The 23,466-nt window shown below is 63.6% G+C and overlaps 1 protein-coding gene across 1 annotated transcript; it reads left to right on the top strand.

The window, feature by feature from the left end:
- The first annotated feature begins 1,620 nt into the window (after positions 1 to 1,620).
- On the top strand, positions 1,621 to 20,728 carry LOC119090982 (vacuolar protein sorting-associated protein 18 homolog). The gene is made up of 22 exons (XM_037213706.1): positions 1,621 to 1,747; positions 2,078 to 2,237; positions 3,293 to 3,450; positions 4,321 to 4,491; positions 4,808 to 5,000; positions 5,496 to 5,617; positions 6,038 to 6,247; positions 6,819 to 6,935; positions 8,049 to 8,161; positions 8,407 to 8,518; positions 9,123 to 9,290; positions 9,690 to 9,731; positions 10,029 to 10,173; positions 11,131 to 11,303; positions 11,892 to 12,027; positions 12,462 to 12,619; positions 13,264 to 13,321; positions 13,725 to 13,876; positions 14,480 to 14,593; positions 15,224 to 15,376; positions 19,225 to 19,367; positions 20,674 to 20,728. The coding sequence occupies exons 1-22, from the start codon at positions 1,673 to 1,675 to the stop codon at positions 20,726 to 20,728; spliced, it is 2,928 nt and encodes a 975-aa protein (XP_037069601.1). The 5' UTR covers positions 1,621 to 1,672.
- Positions 20,729 to 23,466: the final 2,738 nt, after the last annotated feature.

The following is a 23,466-nucleotide window of genomic DNA, read 5'->3' as shown; positions in this document are numbered from 1 at the left end:
ATGAAAGCCAAGCGTGAAATATCGTCGCACCTGCGCTATATATGTCCCAGCATTACTCTCTGCTTTAGTCAGCTGTTTGTATTCAGCGCTGCAGGTCTGGGCAGTCGAATGTTGTGATCCTGCTGCGGAAATGCGAGGTGTAGCTAATTAGCTTCGTATTGCGTCGTTTTTCCAGTTTTTTCCTGCTTCTTTTGCGGACAATGTTAACAGGCTACAGACACGACTGCCTAACAAAATAAGGACCTTAAACTGTTGTGCAAAGGGGCGAGAGGTGGTGAGGTGGCCTGCCCGAACGTATTCGGTAAATAGGTGTGTTTGATTGTTAAGCGGCTGCATTGAATAAAAATGTATCATAAAAGGTTCTTTGATTGTCTAATGTGGGCTTGCGTGGCATGCAAGGTGAAGCTAGTAACTTGATATAGGCAGCAAATTGAAAGCTGAGCATTCACATCTGATAGGTCATTGTAATGATTAGAATTTTGTGTTGTTGCCAGCCACTGTTGGCTGTTTTTTCAAAAATTTTCTACCAGGCCTATAGCATGTAGTGTGACTCCCTTCAATGGGGGAATAGTACTGAGAGCAGTGAGGAAGGATGTAACTACTCATTTATTTGCAGAGTTAGTCATTGTTGAGTTGGCTTGTTGGGATTTATTGTACTTTAGCAGGATGGGAGTTTTCAAAGAAGCTTTTAGTGTGATTTGTTTCAGATACCAAAAATAAGCAATGGCATCTTAAGGTGGCCTTCCATGGTAAATTGAAGTGCTGTTCCTCATAATTCTGCACCAGGCAACCAAATATGCATGTTGCACAGATAATATATCCATCATAAGCTGAGCATTGTCACAGAACACTTAGTGCAGAGGGTCAGTAATCTGAGTGCTCTGAGTTTGGTGCACAGCTGCTGCCAATTTTGGTGTGAAGAGAGAAAATGTTCTAAGGAATAAGGCTTCATGGGTGGTGGATAGAGTTCCTGCAGCCTGGCCATGGCTGAGCCATGGAGTAAACCACAGTCTGCCTGGTCATCAAGGTAGTCTGCATCACCCTTGGCTTCCTTCACATGAGACAGGGTGTAACTTCTGCCAGACCAACATGGGGGAGGCTGTGTTGCAATAGTGGGCAGTAGGCCATCTGCAGCCTGTATATGACAGCAGCCTCCTGGTGCGACAGCAGTAGTTGAGAGGGCTGCTGGATGTGGCTGGGTCATCATGTGCACTAGAGCCATAGGACGGCTCCAGCTGGCCTTGTCAGCAAATCATCCCCTCATCATCATCAGTTGTCAGCAGGTTTGACTCAGAAAAGAATGGAAACTAGTTGCCTGAAGAAGCCAAGATCCTCAAAAGGAATTTTTACATGCTCTTAGCATGAGCAATTTGTCAGGATCATCACTGATCTTGTCTGTAAGGTTATTTGAACCAAGGATGCATCCCAAAGGCACCAGGGAGCTGTGGCATGCTAAGAAGTGCTCATGTTGTACCCTGGGCTAGGCCTGTGCCATGCAGGAGTGGCCTGCATCACTCTCTGCACTGCCCTCACACTGCCAGTAATGTGATGTCATTGTGATGACCCCTCCCCCTGAGCCACTGTCCTGGAGCCTGCCCCTCAGAGCCAGTGCATCCTCTGGCAGGTGGCGCCAGCTGACGGCGGGCGGCCGGTCTGAGCACGGGAGGCTGCCATGGCGGGTCTGCTGGAGCAGTATGAGCGGTCCTCGCAGGCGCCGGCGCCCGGCGGCATGGCTGCCGGAGCGGCGGTGAGTCGAGCCGCGCCGGGGCGCCAGAGACGCCTGCCCAGGGGCGGCCGTCCTACTGGGATGAGTTTGCAAGGTGGACTGAGTGTCCAATGCTCCTGGTGCCAGATGGAGTATGCTGCATTGCGGGTTGCATCCGTGTGGTCTTCTTCCCAGACAAGATCATTATTGCTTCAGCGCAGGCTTCTTGGCCGCAGTCGTGCGTTCAAGGTCAAAACGAGTTATCACGTACATGACATCATAGCGCAGTTGGGAGACCCTGCTGCTCCGTGTGCCGTCGGGCCTGGCCGTGTGGGCTGATGTGAGCGCGTGCGACACCGTCGTCTCCGGCAGGGTCGTCAGACAGTGGGGCCCATCTTCACCAAGCAGAAGGTGAACTTCACGCCCACCTCGCCCACCACCCATCTCGTGGTGGCCAACAACCAGCTGGTGATCGCCATGGCCAGCAAAACTCTGTTGAGGATCGACCTGCTCAACCCGGAGACGCCGCAGGGTGAGCACCTCCGGCGGCGGCGTCACCGGGGCCGGACGGGGGGAAGGGGGGGGGGGGGCCGGGGACGCCGCAGGGTGAGCGGCAGCACCTCCGGCGGCGGCGTCACCGTGGCCGGACGGGGGGAAGGGGGGGGGGGGCCGGGGACGCCGCAGGGTGAGCGGCAGCACCTCCGGCGGCGGCGTCACCAGGGCCGGACGGGGGGGGGGGGAGGGGGCCGGGGACGCCGCAGGGTGAGCGGCAGCATCTCCGGCGGCGGCGTCACCGGGGCCGGACGGGGGGGGGAGGGGGCCGGGGACGCCGCAGGGTGAGCGGCAGCATCTCCGGCGGCGGCGTCACCGGGGCCGGACGGGGGGGGGGAGGGGGCCGGGGACGCCGCAGGGTGAGCGGCAGCATCTCCGGCGGCGGCGTCACCGGGGCCGGACGGGGGGGGGAGGGGGCCGGGGACGCCGCAGGGTGAGCGGCAGCATCTCCGGCGGCGGCGTCACCGGGGCCGGACGGGGGGGGGAGGGGGCCGGGGACGCCGCAGGGTGAGCGGCAGCATCTCCGGCGGCGGCGTCACCGGGGCCGGACGGGGGGGGAGGGGGCCGGGGACGCCGCAGGGTGAGCGGCAGCATCTCCGGCGGCGGCGTCACCGGGGCCGGACGGGGGGGGGGAGGGGGCCGGGGACGCCGCAGGGTGAGCGGCAGCATCTCCGGCGGCGGCGTCACCGGGGCCGGACGGGGGAGGGGGCAGGCTGCGCTCTGGGGCGAGCTCACTCCTGATCAAGGCCCAGGGGGCGAGCGCCGATGATGCCGATGATGATGATGATGATGCCATGCCGATGATGATGATGATGATGATGATGATGTCCGGTCCACACTGATGGAACGATGGGATTGTTCCGTCTGCTAGTGAAGGAGGGCGGGAGGGGATGCATGGTCGGAGGACCAGTCCCCTCGCCCCGCCGGCGACACCCTGACCTCTGTGACCGCTGACCCTAGCAGGGGTGGAGCTGACATGTGACCGCTGACCCCAGCAGAGGCGGAGCTGACATGTGTGACTCCTGACCCTGGCAGAGGTGGACCTGGCGCGCGACACGGCCGGCAGTCGGCTGCAGCACCTGTTCCTGGACCCGTCCGGGGCGCACCTGCTGGTGGCCACGGTGCCGCGCGAGGGCGACCTCTCCAACGCCGGCCTGCTCTACATCGGCGGCCGCGCCGCCAAACCGCGCCCGGTATGGCCGGCCGGCCGGCACGGCCCGGCTGCGGCTGCGGCTGCGGCTGCGGCTGCGGCTGCGGCTGCGGCACTGTCAGCGCGGTGATCCCTGTACACGTGTCTGTAATGCTGGTGCTGCAGTGCCCGGCCAGCTTGTCAGCCGGCAATGACGCCGTTAGCGGACTGTGGTTGATCCCCTTCAGTACCCGCCCCGCTCTAGGTCCGTGGCCCGTCGTCAGCTCCGGCCGTCAGCACGGCAGCCGGCCTGTGACAGCTCCGGCCGTCAGTACGGTAGCTGGCCTGTGATAGGTGACAGCTCCGGCCGTCAGTACGGTAGCTGGCCTGTGACAGGTGACAGCTCCGGCCGTCAGTACCGCAGCCAGCCTGTGACAGCTCCGGCCTTCAGCACGGCAGCTGGCCTGTGACAGCTTCGGCCGTCAGTACGGTAGCTGGCCTGTGATAGGTGACAGCTCCGGCCGTCAGTACCGCAGCCAGCCTGTGACAGCTCCGGCCTTCAGCACGGCAGCTGGCCTGTGACAGCTTCGGCCGTCAGTACGGTAGCTGGCCTGTGATAGGTGACAGCTCCGGCTGTCAGTACGGTAGCTGGCCTGTGATAGGTGACGGCTCCGGCCGTCAGTACGGTAGCTGGCCTGTGGCGGCGCGCAGGTGACACGCCGCCGTGCAGCAGACCACAGCAGACCACAGCAGATGGCAGCTGTGCCGGCGTCGGCAGCACAGCAGCGCCGCTTGTCGTCACTGGCGGCGCGTGTCCGCCAGGCAGCGCCGCTCCGCCCTCGTGACGGCGGTGGTGTGGGCGTGTGGGGGCCAACAGCCCCTGCGGCACCCCAGCGCCGCCTGTCGGTGACCGATGCGGTGGTGGATCGGCCAGGTGAGCCAGCTGCGGGGCCAGCTGGTGACGGCAGTGGGCTGGAGCCACACGCTGGCCACGCCGGCCTCCACGGGGCCGCTGCTGGCCGGCAACTCGCAGGGCGTCGTCACCGAACTGGAGCTGAGCGGTGACGAGCGGCTGTTCTCGCGGCTCGAGCTCTACGTCAAACAGGTGCGCCGGCCGGACGGCCTGGGGGGGGGGGGATATCGGCGACCAGTGTGCCGACCAGGAGCTGTGCATCGATGGTGTGCCCCCTGCGAGGGATCGCTGCTCCCGGGGCTTTTCCGGGCAGGTTCGAAGGCGGTGCAGTCCTAACCCACTGCGGCTGACCTGACCTGCGCGCTGTCAGGTGCAGGAGGTGGCTGACCTGACCTGATCTGACCTGCGCCGCCTCGTCCTGTGTCGGGGAGGTGGCTGACTTGACTGGGCCTGACCCCACTGGATGCTGGCTCTGGTGAGCCGGGCCTGACCGGTGACCCGGCCTCAGGTGCTGGAGGTGGGCGAGCAGCGCCCCTCGGCCGCTATCACCGGTCTGGAGCACCACCGGGTGCCCGGCACGGACCGCTACCTGGCTCTGGTGGCCACGCCCGGCCGGCTGTACCAGTTTGTGGGCTCCGTGGCCAGCCACGACGCGCGGCCGCTGCTCGCCGGCATCTTCACCACCGGCGGCCAGGTGTCAGGTCAGCAGACAGCGGTGTGAGGTCAGCCGGCGGCGGGATCGGGTCAGCAGGCGGCGGGGTCAGGCCAGCAGGTGACGGGGTCAGGTCAGCCGGCGGCGGGATAAGGTCAGCTGACGGCGGGGTCGGGTTAGCGGCGGCGCGGTCGGGTCAGCGGGTGGCAGGGTCAGGTCAACGGTCAGTCTACCCGCCGGCCCGGGGTCAAGGGGCTAAAGTGAGGTTGTCCGAGCGTACTAAGGATCAGGGGTCCAGTAGAATGGACTTCGGCTGTGTACCTGTCGGGCTGACCATTGTGAATGTCGAGGATCGGCTAGCATGTGGCAGCTTTGGCAATATCTTACTGCAATATGATGACTCCCGACATGACTGGAGTGGTTGACTCAGACCCATCGGCGCTTGAGTTGTCTGCGAGCTGTTGACTGGACCTGTGTGCGTGGCGGCTGCGCCCGCGCCGGTGCGCCCCGTCTCGGCGGTGACCCAGCCCTCCCTTCCGTCCAGAGCGGTTCCTGGAGATCCCCAGCTCTCTGGCGTTCTCTCGGCTGGCCTTCTTCTACCCGAAGGTGGGCGGGCCGCCGGACCGGTTCGCCTGGATGACCGAGCCCGGCATACTCTGCGGAGAGGTGAGAGGCCGGCCCCGGCCCCGGCCCCGGCCCCGGCCCCGGCCCCGGTCCCGGCCCCGGTCCCGGCCCCGGCCCCGGCCCCGGCCCCGGCCCCGGCCCCGGCCCCGGCCCCGGCCCCGGCCCCGGCCCCGGCCCCGGCCAGCGGCCGCTGCAGTGACTTGGGCGCCATCAGCTGGCTGTGGGCGCCAGCTGGTCAACAAAACATGGCGGACGAACGGCCGACAGGCGTTGGCACTGATAATGCGGCAATATTGGTCATTCTCATGTTGTGCGATCGCAACCTTGGTGCAGGCTCAGGAAAATTGTACAGGTCCAATTAGGACGTCCCATCCCTCCCTCCGTCGGCATGAACTGAGGCCGGTAAGGGCCTGCGTGCCGCGCCGCCGTCTGACCTGTGCCCGTCACCGCCTGCGGCCGCAGCTGGACACGAGCGGCGCCGACACGATCCTGGGGGAGACCAAGCTGATCCCGCAGCCGGTGGAGGAGCCGGCGCCGGCCGGCTCCGGCCAGCGGCAGCCGCCGCGAGCCCTCGCCCTCACCCAGTTCCACGTGCTGGCGCTGCACGCGGCGCGCGTGCGCGCCACGTGCGTGCTGGACCAGCGCCACGTGTTCGAGGACCTGGCCAGCGAGGTGGGTGACGGACGTAGGGTGTGCGGGGGGAGGGGGGAGCGGGTCGGTCGGTGGTGTTTTCTTCGGTCCGTGACGGCGGGGCAGGGGAGATAGTGCTTTCCTTGCCGGTCTGGCTCGGCTGTGTGAAATGCCGACCGATTGGGTAAGCATTAGATGTGACGTCAGGCCTCACACCGACTGCAGGCGTTTGTTGAGCGGGCGCGGCGTGGGCCTTGAACAAACAATGTCCGGTGAAATATAACAGCCCGTGCTTCGTCACATAGCCAGGAATTTTGGCTCAGTCTTGTGACGGTGTGCTATACCAGTTGGTTGGTGACGTGTTTTATCATGCAACATTGGACGGGTTCGGTTTTAAAGCTGATCGATCTGTGTTACAGACATTTCCCATCTTGTTCGTTGTCAACAACCTGCCAAATACCTTGACCCTACCTGACCTGGCCTGGCCTGGCCTGGCCTGGCCGGTGTCCTCAGGACCACGGGCCGCTGGTGGCCCTCTGTCATGTCCTGGTGGAGGTGTCTGAGACCTGACCTGACCTGACCTGACCTGGCCTGGCCTGGCCGGTGTCCTCAGGCCCACGGACCACTAGTGGCCCTCTGCCGTGACCCGGTGCGCGGCACGCTGTGGAGCGCCGCCGAGAGGGCCGTCTACAAGTACCGGGTGGTGGACGAGACGCGGGACGTGTGGCAGGTACGGGGGCGCGGACCGCCGCTGCCCGGCCCACCGGCCGGCTCGTGGCCGGGGTCTGTCGGGCGGGGCTGTAGCGATGCGCGGGCGGTGGGCGGCGTCAGCTGACTGGCGGACGCTGTGGCTCGGTCTGCTGGGCCTGGGCCACGTGCTGCGTGTTCTCCACTCGGGCGGTGGGCGGCGTCAGCTGACTGGCGGACGCTGTGGCTCGGTCTGCTGGGCCTGGGTCACGTGCTGCGTGTTCTCCACTCGGGCGGGGCTGGGGTGTTATGCCAGCGATCCATGTCAGCACGTGAGCGGGCTCTGTCGGAGAATCTTCCCGTGAGGGGTGTTACGGCGCCTCACGCCCCGCCACGTCACGTCAAGGTCGGGCCTGTGCGCCCGCACCCGTGAGGGGTGTTGCGGCGCCTCACGCCCCGCCACGTCACGTTAAGGTCGGGCCTGTGCGCCCGCACCCGTGAGGGGTGTTACGGCGCCTCACGCCCCGCCACGTCACGTCAAGGTCGGGCCTGTGCGCCCGCACCCGTGCCTCCTGTTGCGACTTCGGCTCGCAGTACGCAGCAACGGTGGCGGTGGCCGCTTCGCCGCGCCTCAAAAGGCGAGCTAGCATTCACTGATGGCGGGCAGCTCCAACGGCCGCTGGCACCGGCCTGCTGCAAACCAGCGCCCCTAGCGGCGGGGATCCTAACCAGGCGCGACTGGTGCGACGGACAGGCCGCGGTTGATCGAGTGGTCGTCAGCTGGTGCAAAGAAATATGGCGCGATACTGCTTCCCACGTAACGTACCAGGACCACTGTGTGTATAACGCGGTGTCACCGTCTATACCGTGTGTTAACACGATGTCACTGTCGGTCCCGTGTGTATGACACGGTGTCACCGTCGGTCCCATGTGTGTAACACGGTGTCACTGTCGGTCCCGTGTGTGTAACAGGGTGTCGCTGTCGGTCCCGTTTGTATGACGCGGCGTCACTGTCGGTCCCGTGTGTATGACACGGTGTCACCGTCGGTCCCATGTGTGTAACACGGTGTCACTGTCGGTCCCGTGTGTGTAACAGGGTGTCGCTGTCGGTCCCGTGTGTATGACGCGGCGTCACTGTCGGTCCGTTGGGCGGCAGGTGCTGGTGCAGCAGGGCCAGTACGAGCTGGCGCGGCGCCACTGCCAGGATAACCCGACAGTGGTGGACAAGATCCTCACCCACCAGGCCGAGCACTGCTTCTCACTGGGAGAGTAAGTGGGGCCTGCCGGTACACCCAGAGAAGCAGTGGGGTGTGCTCATACGCGGCGGGGATAAGTGGGGCGTGCTGGTGTACCATAGGAAGCAAGATGCCAGCGATGATCCGTGTGTGGGCGGCACACTGCCCGTTGGTTGGGCCAAACTGCTGGGCCCCCGGCGGCCGTGTGTGGTCCCCTGCTGGGCCCCCGGCGGCCGTGTGGCAGGGTCCCCTGAGTCAGCGTGGTGCGACTCGTTTCAGTTACGAGGCGAGCGCTCGGCTGTTCGCCGACACCCAGCGCCGCCTGGAGGAGGTGGCTCTGAAGTTTGTCGAGCGCCGCGAGTACGAGGCCCTCCGCCAGTTCCTCATGACTGTGAGTTAGTCAGCGCTTGAGTGAGTTGCTGGACACGACCTGGACGTGACACACTGACATCCTGGACGTGACACACTGACATCCTGGACGTGACACACTGACATCCTGGACGTGACACACTGACATCCTGGACGTGACACATCCTGGACGTGACACATCCTGGACGTGACACATCCTGGACATGACACATCCTGGACGTGACACACTGACATCCTGGACGTGACACATCCTGGACGTGACACACTGAGGTGCAGCGACGGTACCGGAGTGCAGTCATACTGGGATGGCAGGGCTCGGCCAGGATTGTTCAGCTCACCTGTCCAAAACGTGTCCTGATTGGGCGCTGGGGGTATGTGAATGCCTGTGATTGGTTACCTTCCTAGGGAGAATCATTGGGTGCTGCCCCTTGACAAAGGGCTATGATTGGCCGCCTCCCGTGTGACGCACTGTGATTGACAGCATCTGTCTGTGCTGTCGGCGGGCAGCGGCTATGATTGGTCATCTCTCCGTGTGACGCATTCTGATTGGCAGCGTCTGTCGGCGCTGTCCGCCGACGAGCGGCTGTGATTGGTCGTGCTCCTGTGTGACACACTCTGATTGGCAGCGTCTGTCGGCGCTGTCGGCCGGCGAGCGGCTGCAGGCGGCGCTGCTCGTGTTCTGGGCGCTGGAGCTGTTCCTGACGCAGCTGGGCCGTCTGAAGGACGCCGATGACCCGGCCCGGCACCAGCTGCGCCAGCAGATGATGCAGTTCCTCACCTCGCACGAGGCGCTGGTGGGTGGCGGGCGGGGGAGCTGGCGTGCCGCCGACAGAGGTCATGTGGCGCAGTGATGGCAGCCTATTCGGTGATGGGCGCCAGCGGCGGATCGGTTATGCCGTGGCTAGATTAGCTGCGTTTTGTTCGCGGGCCGCTTGCAGTGCTCTGATGGGGCGTACTTCGCCCTTCGCCCGTACTACGCGATACACCGCCACTCGCCCCTGCGGCGGTGTATCGCGGGTACCCTCCGTGCGGAGGGTAGACGTTCTCAGTCCGCTCCCAGTTCGGTAGATCCAGTCCGTTCGTGTCTCGAAGACCGCGCGCCTGAGCCGGACCCGTTACCACGTGCGGCGGCCGGTCGGTCCCCACCCGAGCCGATCGACCTCACCAGAGTGACCCGCCTGTCCCGTCACCAGACGCACGTGCAGCGGCCGGTCGGTCCCCACCCGAGCTCGTCGGTGGGCCGACCCCACCAGTGTGACCCGCCTGTGCCGTCACCAGACGCACGTGCAGCGGCCGGTCGGTCCCCGCCCGAGCTCGTCGGCGGGCTGACCTCACCAGAGTGACCCGCCTGTACCGTCACCAGACGCACGTGCAGCGGCCGGTCGGTCCCCACCCGAGCTCGTCGGTGGGCCGAACTCACCAGAGTGAACTGCCTGTGCCGTCACCAGACGCATGTGCAGCGGCCGGTCGGTCCCCACCCGGCCCGTCGGTGGGCCGACCTCACCAGAGTGACCCGCCTGTCCCATCACCAGAAGCACGTGCAGCGGGCCCGGAAGGCGGTGTATGACCTGATGGCGCGCCACGGCGACGCGGCGGCGGTGCCGGAGCTGGCGCAGCGGCTCCAGGACTGGCATACCGTGGTTCGCCACCACCTGCGTAGCGGCCACATCACCAGAGGTACGCCTCTGCGGACCACGCGCCGCAGAAGCCAGTGCAAATGGCATGAATGAGTGCAGGGGCTGTGCGTAGGAAAGGCATGCGTAGTTGTGAGATGTGTTGTTTCTAGGATTGTAGTCTGAGATATTTATGCACTTTGGGCTGCGGTACGCGCTGTTTAAATGATGTACGCGCCGCCCGCACTGCGTCCGGTGTGCTGGTGACTGTGGTGTCCGCTGTGGTATGCTGTGCAACACATGCTCGTGGCCTCTTAGCGTTCCGTGATGCTCCTTTATGTTTCCTCATAACGCCCCTGTGACACCCCATCTACTCCCCTGTGACGCCCCGTCCACTCCCCTGTGACGCCCTGTCCACTCCCCTGTGGCACCCCGTCCGCTCCCCTGTGACACCCCATCTACTCCTCTGTGGCACCTCATCTACTCCCCCGTGACGACCCGTCCACTCCCCTGTGACGCCCCATCCACTCCCCTGTGACGCCCCGTCTACTACCCTGTGGCACCCCGTCTACTCGCCTGTGGCACCCCGTCCACTCCCCCGTGACGACTCGCCCACTCCCCCGTGACGCCCCGTCTACTCCCCTGTGGCACCCCGTCCACTCCCCCGTGACGACCCGTCCACTCCCCTGTGACGCCCCATCTACTCCCCTGGGGCACCCCGTCCACTCCCCCGTAGCGACCCGTCCACTACCCCGTGACGACGCGTCCACTCCCCTGTGGCACCCCGTTCGCTCCCCCGTGACGACCGGTCCACTCCCCTGTGACGCCCCGTTTACTCCCCTCTGGCACCCCGTCCACTCCCCCGTGACGACCCGTCCACTCCCCCGTGACGCCCCGTCTACTCCCCTCTGGCACCCCGTCCACTCCCCCGTGACGACCCGTCCACTCCCCTGTGACACCCCACCTACTCCCCTGTGGCACCCCGTCTACCCTGCTGTGACGCCGGTGGGTGTGTGGGCAGCGCTGGAGACGCTGCGGGCGCACCCGGACCCGGAGCTGCTTTACCAGCTGGTGCCGCGGCTGATCCAGGCCGAGCCCACGCTCACCGTCGACCTGGTAATCGGCCAGGGCCGCAAGCTGCGCCCGGCCACGCTCATGCCGCGCCTCATCCTGGCCGACACGTCCGAGGAGCAGGTACCCGGCGGGCCCAGCCACGGCCGCCGCAGCCGGGCCGGGTCGGGGTCGGGGGAGGCGGCGAGCGAGGGTGCGAGCGAGCCCGACCTCTCGTGTGGCTGGGATGCCAGTCTTGGGGCAGTTTCATCATATTAGATGGCTGTATTTGCCCGTGGAGTTGTGCGAACGTAGAATGTGTACGTTTTCTATGGCCCCTGTGTTTAGAGGTATACCTTCCCCGTCTGTCTGGAGGGCCCGGAAAAAGCTCTAATTGCCGTTGCCAATAACGGCGGCACTTGCCAGTGCAGTCTGTGAGGACCAGCACTGTTAAACCCGGCCTTCAAACGAGCCTTGACCCGGCACCTCCCACTCGCCCCGCCACTCCAGCCACTTCCCCCAACTCACCCCAACCGCCACCCAACACCACCCGTATACCCCGGCACCAACCACGTACACCGACGCCGACCACTTATCCCCACACCACCCACTTACTCCGACACCAACCACTTATCCCGACACCAGTCACTGACCCCGACTTACCCCGAGCACTACCCAATATCACTCATTTGCCCCGACACCTCCCACTTACCGGGACTCGTGTGCCGGCAGGGTCTGCAGATTCTGCGCTACCTGCAGTTCTGTATCGACACGTTGGGCAGCGCCGACTGCGTGGCGCACAACTACCTGGTCACGCTGTACGTGCGCTACCGGCCCGACCGGCTGATGGACTACCTGCGCAGCCAGGGTGAGAAGCCGAGCGGGCAGACGCGGCCTGCGGGGAGCCGAGCAGGGGAGCGGGGAGTCCTGATCGAGAGAGGGGTTTGGTGCCCCCCCCCCCCTGCCCGTAGGGGTCGGCCGCGCTGCTGCGGTGGGACTCTGAGCGGTCCCGTGTCGTGGTGTCAAACGCTGAGCCATTGCAGCAGGCCGCTGATGCCACATTCCGGTGCTCTATCTCCCATGTGAACGGATAATTATCGGCGCGACCTGAAGCTTGCATTGTCATAATGTCTCATCTATCGACGCCTTTCACGTACCGCCGTTGACAAGTGCGGTCGCGCAGCGCTGCTCAGCTGTGTTGGTCTGGTGCGGTGCTGCTCAGCTGTGTTGGTAGCGCGCGGCGCTGCTCAGCCGTGTTGGTCGCGCACGGCGCTGCTCAGCCGTGTGGGTCGCGCGCGGCAGGCTCCGACCGTCACTGCGTGCGCTACTCGCCGGGTCACGTGCTGCGCCAGTGCTGGACGCGCCAGCCGGCCGCCGCCGTGCACGTGCTGACCGTGGTCGGCCGGTACGAGGAGGCCGTCGAGCTCGCCCTCCAGCATGACGTCACACTCGCCAAACAGGTGCGCCCGTGTGACGTCACAGTACGTGCCGGCCTGGGTTGGATTGGCTGTTACACACTCAGGAGCAGGGGAAACTCAGTGTGCGTTTGTTCACGTCAGATATTGTGTTCTTGCCGGACACGTTTTTCAACCGACGTTAGGTACTGAAGTGTTTGGATGGCACCCACTGTTACATACTACCTCGTTATTAATTACTTCCTTGTCATTGGTGTTGATTTTTTCATGTCCCCATTGCCTTCTGCTGGGACATATGAACGCAGCGTCAGCGTTTCACTGCCCGCAGGCATGATGTACCTGTAGGTGCCCACCCAGCTGGCCCTGGCCTGGCCTGACCTGTTTGGACATGTGATGACGTCACCCGCATTTTCAGGTGACCTGGCGTGACCTGACCTGACCTGGTCGGTGTGTTTAGGTGACCTGACCTGGTCGGTGTGTTTAGGTGACCTGACCTGACCCGGTCGGTGTGTGTAGGTGACCTGACGTGACCTGACCTGACCTGGTCGGTGTGTTTAGGTGACCTGACCTGACCTGGTTGATGTGTTTAGGTGACCTGACGTGACCTGACCTGGTCGGCGTGTTTAGGTGACCTGATGTGACGTAAGCAGACGTGCCGGGGCCTGACCGGAGCCGCCCGCTTGTTTCAGGTGGCTAACCTGCCGGAGGAGGACGACACACTGAGGAAGCGGCTCTGGCTGGTGATCGGTGAGTTGTCTCGCCTGGGCCTGGCCTCTGGTCTGGTCTGCACGTGCCGTGCGCCACTCGGGCCCGGCCGTGTGGTGTGTCCGGCAGGTATGGTCTGACCGGTCTGGTCGGCCGGCCGCTGGCGGCCATCTGTGCCGATGCGCTTCATCTTGAGCCGGCGCGGCTGTCTTGTGCGTGCAAATAAGGGCATTCTGTCGCAGCTGGTGCGCTTGCAAAGGCGCACCGCAGGCGGCGTGTTGCGGCATTGGGTGGGTCGACCCCGCCGTGGCCTGCCACGGGACTCACTGTCATGTGTACCGCCAGTGCTGCGCCCGGGTCTGCCTCGCCCTGCCCTGCCCTGCCCTGCCCTGCCCTGCCCTGCCCTGCCCTGACCTGACCTGACCTGACCTGGCCTGGCCTGCAGCCAAGCACACGATCCAGTGCGACCGGAGCGTCCAGCGCACCATGCAGTTCCTCTCGGAGTGTCCGCTGCTGAGGATCGAGGACGTGCTGCCCTTCTTCCCCGATTTTGTCACCATCGACGACTTCAAGGAGGCCATCTGCGACTCGCTGCAGGTCAGGGTGGTCCCCGTCGTCGCCCGCCGTGGCCGGCCGGAGCGCTCGCCTGCCGGCCCGGGACGCGGCGCCCGGTGAGACAGGCTGGGCCCCCTCCGTGGGACCGGCCTCTCTGCCGCGCCGGCGTACGGACTTAACTACGACACCGCGTAACTGCATGGATTAAGGGCCACCGCGCTGACCACCGCCACTACCATGCTATTAGCAACCTAACCAACAAACGTCAAGGAGGAATGCAGCGTGCCTAGTCCGAGGGGGGGGGGGGGGGGGCAGCGTGGTTGTGAGACCACGCATCAGTAAACGTCAGTAACGGGCCCGCCGATCCGGCCGGCCGACGCCAGTCACAGGCCGGGTCATCATCAGTAAACGCTAGTAACCAGCCCGCCGATCGGCCGTTGGCCGGTGTTCGAATGCGAAGGGTGTTAGCAGCTGGTCTCACGTGGTCCACGCCTCGCCTGGTCCCGTGGACCCCTCCCCCAGCGCTGGACACATGTGGGTCGCTCGTTCCCAGACTGGCATTCGCCGACGCTGCTGAGCAGGCTCGTGTGTGGCTCGTGCCAGGGCGTGCACCGGCTGATGCGGCCGGCGCGCCTATGTTCGCAGTCGTACAACGAGCACATCGGCGGCCTGCGCCAGGAGATGGAGGAGGCCACGCGCGCCACGGACGTGCTGCGGCAGGAGATCGCCGACTTCAGGCAGGGCTTCGTCACTGTGCAGGTGCGCCGCGCCGCGCCGCCGGCGCCGCTCGCTGGTGCTGGCCGCCGACGGCACCTTTGCGTTTTGATCTGCTGTGCTGGTCGGGCGTTCGAGAATAGACCACGCTGCACGTGCCGTTTTCAGGTGCAGTGCTGTCTCCTGTTTTAGTTCTATGTTTGCTGCAGTGTATTTCGTATCGTGTAGTGTGTGCTGCTGGCCTCGCCAGCCGACTCCCACCCGCCCCATTTCCGCCGTTGATCACTGCGCAGCGTCGTGCTGCTTCTGAACCATATCACTGCCACCGTCCTTTGGGGTCACACGTGACAGAGAGCTGGAGTCAGGTCACCAGCTGCCCAGCTTGACCTCGGTCACCTGATCCCTGCGCCTGACCCGTGGAGACCCGGCGGCTGTGAATGACGCGGCCCGTGACCTGTACCCCAGGCGTCGGACGTGTGCCAGGTGTGCCGGCACCAGCTGCTGACCCGACCTGTGACCCGTACCTGTACCCCAGGCGTCGGACGTGTGCCAGGTGTGCAGGCACCAGCTGCTGACCCGACCTGTGACCCGTACCTGTACCCCAGGCGTCAGACGTGTGTCAGGTGTGGCGTCACCAGCTGCTGACCCGACCTGAGACCTGTACCTGTACCCCAGGCGTCGGACGTGTGCCAGGTGTGCCGGCACCAGCTGCTGACCCGGCCGCTGTACGTATTCCCCTGCGGCCACCGGTTCCACCAGGACTGCCTGACGGAGGAGGTCTTACCTCACCTGACGCCGGCGCAGCGCCAGACAGCCGCCGACCTACAGGTGAGCCATGGCGACTGCAGCCGAACCGTGTCTTGCTGTGTCTGGACTGCAGCCGAGCTGTGGCTGCCGTGACCTGAACTGCAGCCGAGCTGTGGCTGCTATAGTTGGACTACAGCCGTGCTAGCTGTGGCTGGACTACACCCGTGTCGAACTGTGGCTGCACTACAGCTGTGTCTAGATGTGGCTGGACGGTAGCTGCGTCGAGCTGTCGCCGGACTGCAGCTGTGTTTAGCTGTATCTGGACTGCAGCCGTGTCTAGCTGTGGCTGGGCTGCCTCCGTGTCGAACTGTGATCGGACGGCAGCGGTGTCTAACTGTGGCTGGACGAAAATCGTGTCGAGCTGTGGCCGGACTACAGTTGCGTCGAGCCACGGTGGCTGGTGGGTGTCACGTGTCAGGTGGGAGTGGTCTATAGTTTGGTGCAGGAGGCTGCCTGAGAAGGCACGGGTGGCGGAAAAAATACGTCTGTTGTCATGGCTGTGTGTTTGCAATTCACATAGCGGTACGGATCCGGTCTATGATGAAATCCTTCGGCATGCATTTTTCGGCACTTCTCTGCGTGTCAATTTCACCGCGCGTGCATTTGTGGCGTGCTGCTGACAGTCTCGTGTGCACTGCTGGTGACGCTCGAGTCGGCTCCGGGCACCGCGCGCACTGTGAATCAGTGCGGCACGTGCGCTAATGCGCCAATCATCCTCCGAGACAGTAATTACGCCGACAGCGATGCACGGCGGGTGAGCCAGGCTGGGTTACGGCAGCGGCGTATCGATGGTCTACCGCACAGATGCAATGATACGCGTGAGCTAAAGAGCTGCGTCATCTGGTGCGCTCTGCCGCCACCCAACCGGGTCGTGGTCGTGCTGGTGCGCTGTTAGGAGGTGGCAGAACTGTGGTGCGCGCTGGCCAGCAAGTGGCTAGAGCCGTTCGGTGCTTTGCTCTGCGCGTGGCCGGGACAGCGACGTTCCCCGCTAACTGGCGTTGTCGGCCACATTTGAACGCGGATGTCCAATCTGTCCGATACGAGCGGGTGTCAAGGCATGCTGACAAGATCGTACGATCATCGGCGATATGCGGATGATCAACCTACGCTAACAGCAGCTGGCTGTGCTGGTCGAGCACAGGCGTGCATTGTGCAGCCTTTCATGCGAACTGCCGGCCTAATTTGGATTCACGGTCACGTAGCTCTAATGCACAATCGCCGCCGCGAAGAGAAACGGTGTACTCTGTGCAGATTGCCCTTGCACGTTGCCAAGCACCAATCAATGGGCCTAGCGCGGCCCGAGACGCCAATGGCTCACTCTTAAAGGTCGGGACGGCGTGTCGTAAGGACGCGATCTCGCCGCTTATGCCGGCGATCTGGGCTTTATGGGCCCGAGATTGAGGTCATGGGACGGCATGACGCGGCCCTCGCTGCCTGAAGCTCGGCGCGGCGGTCCGTTGGTGCGGCCCCGGTCGGCACGGTGCTCTGCTCGGTCGGTCCGCTGGTGCAGCTAGTGCAGCTGGTGCGGCTGGTGCGGCCCTCGCTGCTTGAAGCTCCGCGCGGCGGTCCGTTGGTGCGGCCCCGGTCGGCGCGGTGCTCTGCTCGGTCGGTCCGCTGGTGCAGCTAGTGCAGCTTGATTTATTACTTGTTTATTACACGTCATAAGCTCACTCCACTCAGAAAGTGACTATTGCAGAGCCCGTGTCATGGAAATAAACCACTAGGTCGGGGAGGCTCGCGCAAACACGTACACACACAGGCACACATACGCAGAACGCACTCTCCCACATTCACTAGTCATTTGAAGTAGGCGTCTATCCGTTATTGATCCGCCGCTGCAGGATATAACTACGCAACTCGCGTTCGAACTGCGGAAGGCTCAGCTCGCGAATATTCTGCGGTAGTGCGTTGCAGGCGGTCGTGGTGGAGTAAACAAAACGCCGCCTTCCCGATTCGGATCTGATCACCGGCACACGTAACATATCATCCTGCCTCGTTGTGCGATGGTGAACGTGGCGTCTATGGATAAGGTGACCAGAAAGGGACTCCGGCTGGGATCTTTCCAGGATACGTTTCAGAAGTGTCAGTGTATGATATAAGAACATGCTGTCAGCAGACATCCACTCGAGATCTCGTAAAACATCGCTCACATGATCATATTTCCGACGCCCAGAGATGACTCGTGCTGCGAGGTTCAGTAGCTTCTGCAGTCGTGATGTTTAAGTAGCATTACATGTTCCGTACACACAAATGCGGGAGCGGATGAGTGAGATGACTAGACCCTGGACTAGAGTAATGAGTGTGGCCTGAGGCAGACTGTGCCGGCTGTGGCTGAGGCCGATAAGAACGCCAGTGCATCGCCGCACGACGTCATCAGTGTGCGCAGTGAACGTCATGCACTGGTCAAATACAACACCCAGGTTTCGAACGGAAGGAGAGCTGGCTACAGTAACGCCAATAAATTTTATGCTAGTCGGTGGTTCCGAAGATTTTGGCGCGTGCCGAGGACTTTGAGATGTTTTTTTTGCGTTAATTTTAATTCCGTTTTTGCCAAACCATTTGGACAGGCGTGAAAGATGTTGCTCCATGGATGTCATCAGCGCAGCAATGTCACCAGGCCTCCCACTCACTAAAACCTGCGTGTCGTCCGCGTACTGCACGATACATGCGTCATGAGCATGCAGCGGCATATCATTAGTATAAATGCTGTACAGCAGCGGGCCGAGCGCTGAGCCCTGGTAGGTCCCGATCGGGCTGTGCAATGCCGCGGACAGAGAGGAAGCGCCACCTGGGTTTTGGACGAGAACCTGCTGAAAGTAGTTTTGGAGGTAACTCGCAAACCAACGTACATCCACATTTTACAGTTGGAGCTTTCTAGGGAGTCTATCGTGTGGGCGCTTGGATAGGTCCATTAGGCATAACAAGGTGATTTCCCTTTGACCCACGGCCTCAAAAACTTTGTCGGTTACCGTGAGAAGCGCCGTGTCAGTGCAGTGATATGATCAGCTGATGCGGTTGGTGCAGCCGCGGTCGACGCGGTGCTCCCCCACCCACCCCGCCCAGCCGGCGCTGCAGAGCTCAAAGCGAGCCGAATGGGCCGGTATTTGTCCAGGACTGACGACCGCATAACCCTGACTGCGTAGCGCCGTCCCGACACCGGATTGACAGCCACATAGCCCGGACTGCGTGCCAACATCCCGACACCGCCTGGGCCGCGAGCGTGTCGCGATGAAGCGCACCATTATACAGCTTACAGCCCGCCCGTGGAGCCTACATGTATTTAAGGAAGCCGGCAGCTAGCGCAGAGGAATAATGGCTTTGGGTGGGCAGAGCGAAGTGCTGTGCTGGTGAATGGGTGCCCGCGGCGGCTGGTACGCGGCGTTCTCGGGCGTCGGCCGGCTGACCCGGCTGGGGTCTGCAGTCGGCGGCCGGTGCGCGGCGTCCTCAGGCGTCGGCCGGCTGACCGGCTGGGGTCTGCAGTCGGCGGCCGGTACGCGGCGTCCTTAGGCGTCGGCCGGCTGACCGGCTGGGGTCTGCAGTCGGCGGCCGGTACGCGGCGTTCTCGGGCGCCGGCCGGCTGACCGGCTGGGGTCTGCAGTCGGCGGCCGGTACGCGGCGTCCTCAGGCGTCGGCCGGCTGACCGGCTGGGGTCTGCAGTCGGCGGCCGGTACGCGGCGTCCTCAGGCGTCGGCCGGCTGACCGGCTGGGGTCTGCAGTCGGCGGCCGGTACGCGGCGTTCTCGGGCGCCGGCCGGCTGACCGGCTGGGGTCTGCAGTCGGCGGCCGGTACGCGGCGTCCTCAGGCGTCGGCCGGCTGACCGGCTGGGGCCGGCCGTCGGCGCCCGCTGACGCCGCCCCTCCTCCCCACAGCACAAGCTGAGCACGCTGCCCGAGGACGAGGTGGCGGCAGCGGCGGCGGGCGCGGCCCAGGTCAGCCCGCGGGTGGTCGCCCGGGAGGAGCTGGACCAGCTGGTGGCCGCCGAGTGTCTCTACTGCGGAGACTATCTGGTCAGGTGAGTGTCGCTACTGCGGAGACTATCTGGTCAGGTGAGTGTCTCTACTGTGGAGACTATCCGGTCAGGTGAGTGTCTCTACTGCGGAGACTATCTGGTCAGGTGAGTGTCTCTACTGTGGAGACTATCCGGTCAGGTGAGTGTCTCTACTGCGGAGACTATCTGGTCAGGTGAGTGTCTCTACTGCGGAGACTATCCGGTCAGGTGAGTGTCTCTGCTGCGGAGACTATCTGGTCAGGTGAGTGTCTCTACTGTGGAGACTATCCGGTCAGGTGAGTGTCTCTACTGCGGAGACTATCTGGTCAGGTGAGTGTCCTTACTGCGGAGACTATCTGGTCAGGTGAGTGTCTCTACTGTGGAGACTATCCGGTCAGGTGAGTGTCTCTACTGCGGAGACTATCTGGTCAGGTGAGTATCTCTACTGCGGAGACTACGGGGCTAGGTGAGTGTCTCTTCTGTGGAGACTATCTGGTCAGGTGAGCGGGCGCTGTCTGTCGGGCCGGCGCCGGGCGGACGCCGTGTGACGCGACGCCGGGCCTTGCGGGCGGGCGCCGCCGCGTCAGGGCAGACGCGGCAGGCCGGGCGGCGGCGCGCGGTGCTGAGCGCGAGACAGCGCTGACCACCGCGTCACCGCCGGCGGCGTCAGAGTCGGGCCAGGCTGCAACTTGACCTTGTGACCTCGTCAGGCCGGGCACCGGGGACACAGCGATATTGGTCGACCGGTCCTACTGATGGTTCGGACTAGGACTCTGACTGGACAGTTGGATATATCACTGGACCGGGTTTCGTGCAAGTGGACTGAAGACACCAGGACTGGGACTCGAACTCATCTATTCTGGAAACCCGGAACTAGAGCTCGTACTGGAAAAACGATCCTTCCCCAGGCTTCAAGCATGGTCGGACGGTACAATCTCATGAAGTACCGCAAACGACATGACGTACAAGTAACTGGCGACTCAACAAAATAAGATTCCGGAGTAAACTTAACCAGGACCTAACGACGCGCCATGGGGTTCGCCCCCGCTCATACCAATCTTCGTTCATCTCAGGTGTGGTGCCAACTCAGGTCCCTGTCTAAGATGCTGGCGGGAAAACGGCGTTCGATGGCAAAACGCATGCCTTATTGTACGATATTAGCGTTATTGCCATTTGTGATGGAGTTGCTTTAGGTGAGGACCGGTTCGCATCTGTTGCTTTTGGTCCGTCTGAATGTGTCTGGGAAAGTCGGCGTCAGATGTGGCGTCTGTTCGGTCCGGTGAGCGAGCTGTGCGCGCGCAGCCTTGGTGACGGTTCCTGGGCCCGTCAGGTGCCTGGACCAGCCGCTGCTCAACGACTTTCCTGGCACGTCCCCGGAGCGGTAGCCGTCGTCTGCTGCTGCTCCCCGGCCAGCGGCGGTCTCCAGGCAGCCCCGCCACCGCCCCGGACGACGGCGGCCCGGCAGGGGTAGCTGCCGAGCGGAGAGCTGGGGTGCACGGCCTGTGCACGCGGCGGCACGTGCTGCCTGCACGGAGCGCCGTGGACGCCGGCCTGGCCGCGCCGTTCGGCCGTCACCCCGGCGTGTCCAGTCAGCCGCGTCCCCGCTCGTGTCCAGTCAGCCGCGTCCCTGCTCGTGTCCGGTCAGCCGCGTCCCTGCTCGTGTCCGGTCAGCCACGTCCCTGCTCGTGTCCGGTCAGCCGCGTCCCTGCTCGTGTCCAGTCAGCCGCGTCTCCGCTCGTGTCCAGTCGGCCGCGTCCCTGCTCGTGTCCGGTCAGCCGCGTCCCTGCTCGTCTTCACGCGTCGTCTGGGGTCCGAGCGCGCGCTCCCCCGCCGCCCCGGGTTCAGACGCCGTCAGAGGTCGGCGCCGCTGCCGCCGTCCGGTCCTGGGTGCGGCACGCGGCGGCGGTGTCGCAGGTGCGGCGGCGGCGGCGGCCGAAGCCGCGCGGGCGCTCCGGTCCGGCCCGGCCACCCTCCAGGCTCCGTCGAGCTTTCGTGTGCTATCAACGGCGGGTGATGGGCGCGAGAAGCTGTTGACTCGCGCATGACTGGTAAAGCACGACGGCCGGTCATGTGTGCTTTATCTGTGCTGGGGTGATGTTGCGCAACATGTACTGCATTGCCCAACTTGTGCTGCGCTGCCCTACGTGAAGCGTGTTTCCGGAACGTGCCGCATAACCCAACCACTACCGAGTTACCGAATGTGTACGGCATTATCATTATCATTCCGGGATATTTGTGTCATTGACGTGAAAGCTTGCGCTACTGAGAATCCTGCGCGTTTACTTGTTTGTGTGGGAGCGAAGTGCGCGCATTGCTACCGGAGCGTGCACGCGTTTAGCGGGAAGCCGTCCCCTTATGTAAGCCTGGTGAATAAACGCGGCCAGTCCGACACCTCCGTCTCTCCGCAGGAGGCGCTCGGCCGCGCGGGCCCGCCTGTGTGCGCGGCTGTGGCGGACGGCGGGGGGCGGCGGCTCTGTAAATGTTTGCGGGCGGCTCGAGCGCGGGCTCTAATCACGGTGCCGTAGGCGGCGCCGGCGGACGGCGGCGGCGGGGAACGTCCGTCCAGAACCGTTTCGGCGCTCTCGCGATGCTGACGGACGCAGGACGCCGCGCTGTGCTGCGACCGCGCGCGACAAAAGCCGTCCCGGACTCCCGGCTGCCCACCGTAACACGCCGTCTCCGTGAGCGACAAACGTCTCACTGCCCGGGTTAAATGTGCAGCTTTCTGGAATATCTTGTCCGAGGTCCAACCCACAGTGCAAGGATGGCTTACCTGTCCGTTCGAAGAGGGTCCAAAAACAAATAAAATCAAATCGCTACTGCCTATAACCAATAACTGTACGCACTACTCGCGTAGCTGCATTCCCTCACTGGAAGCGAGCGGAAATAAAGAGGATGGTCGTGGGCACGTTATGTGGATCTACATTGAAAAGGTTTAGATGCATACCAGGTTGGGACACGCCAGAATACCGGCTGTCGAAAAAAACTGAAGATTTTCGCCCACCCGTCCAATCTACAAATTGTACTTCGGAACATTTTTGCAATTCCAAAAATTGGAATCCAATCGGCACCTCAGCCTGGGTCAGATTCCCAGATTCCAGGCCTTGCTCAGGACCGGCTACCATATAGCTTACCACCGCGAGACCGCGCGTGGGTTTGCGCTCGGTAGGTAAACCCAACTGCAGCACCACGGTCAAGGAAACAGCGCGCAAGCCTGAACTAGGTGGTCGAAAATAACAAAATGCGTCGTCTGGTATCCAAAACGGCGCGGGGTCCGCGATTATGATCACGTGCATCACGTGTGCGTCACTCTTTAGCGTTGTCCAAGCCTGGCACACCGCCTTTCCCAGACGTATTGCCAGGCAGCGACAGAATCTCGCCCCGAGATGGCACGGCCAGCCCGCGCCCCCTCGGCCGCCGCTGGGACCGGCCGACATCTGACGGCGCCGCCGCTGCCGCCCGAGGCTCCCGCCTCCGGGCTCGCGCGCGTCCGCCGAGTGCCGTGCCGCCGCCGGCTCCGCACCAGCCCCACACAGGTCACGAGCGCACGTCATGTATTGTGAGTCGGGTGTCGGCGCCGGCAGCACAGCCGCGCTCGGCCAAACGAGGACGGTGCGCGCCGCCGACGTTTGGCCCGAAACTGAGGCCGGTGGAATGAGGCAGACCAGTCGAGACCAGACCGCGAGCAGCGACCGGCAGACCAGTCGAGACCGGACCGCGAGCAGCGACCGACGTCGCGCGCTAAATCGGGTGGCTTTTCTCGTCATCTGCGTGTCTCCGAGCGCGCCTGTAAGGCCGGTGAGCAGCTGACGGCTGCGCGATGCGTCGACAATGGATGATCTGACTGAGAGCGATGGGGGGGGGGGGGGGGGGGCTACGGTTTCATAACTACGCGAACCAGCCCGCTGGCGAGGCATGACGGCTTCTACTGCATCTCGCGCGCTACTGGAGCGCACGACGCCGCCCAGATCCGATCCCAGCGTGGCAGTGAACTTTCCGTGGGAAGGCCTGCCGGGGCCACTCGGCAGCCAGCGCCGGGCGGCACGTGGCCGGCGGTGGCGAGCGCGGTCGGGCCGAGCCGACCAGCGGCCCCGGCGGCCGCACGCCGCTGGGCGTCATCGTT

This window comes from Pollicipes pollicipes, unplaced genomic scaffold (assembly GCF_011947565.3).
Source record: "Pollicipes pollicipes isolate AB1234 unplaced genomic scaffold, Ppol_2.1 Scaffold_3216;HRSCAF=3773_pilon_pilon_pilon, whole genome shotgun sequence".
Lineage (NCBI taxonomy): Eukaryota > Metazoa > Arthropoda > Thecostraca > Pollicipedomorpha > Pollicipedidae > Pollicipes > Pollicipes pollicipes.
Note: the sequence above shows the minus strand (reverse complement) of the source record. Positions and strands in the feature narration are given on the sequence as shown.

Bases quoted from the DNA above. Each gene is read 5' to 3' on its own strand.
- LOC119090982 (XM_037213706.1), top strand. From the start codon at position 1,673: ATGGCGGGTCTGCTGGAGCAGTATGAGCGGTCCTCGCAGGCGCCGGCG. The intron at 12,028-12,461 runs GTGAGAAGCCGA...CGCGCGCGGCAG, and splicing joins GGACTACCTGCGCAGCCAGG to GCTCCGACCGTCACTGCGTG. The intron at 12,620-13,263 runs GTGCGCCCGTGT...CGCTTGTTTCAG, and splicing joins ACGTCACACTCGCCAAACAG to GTGGCTAACCTGCCGGAGGA.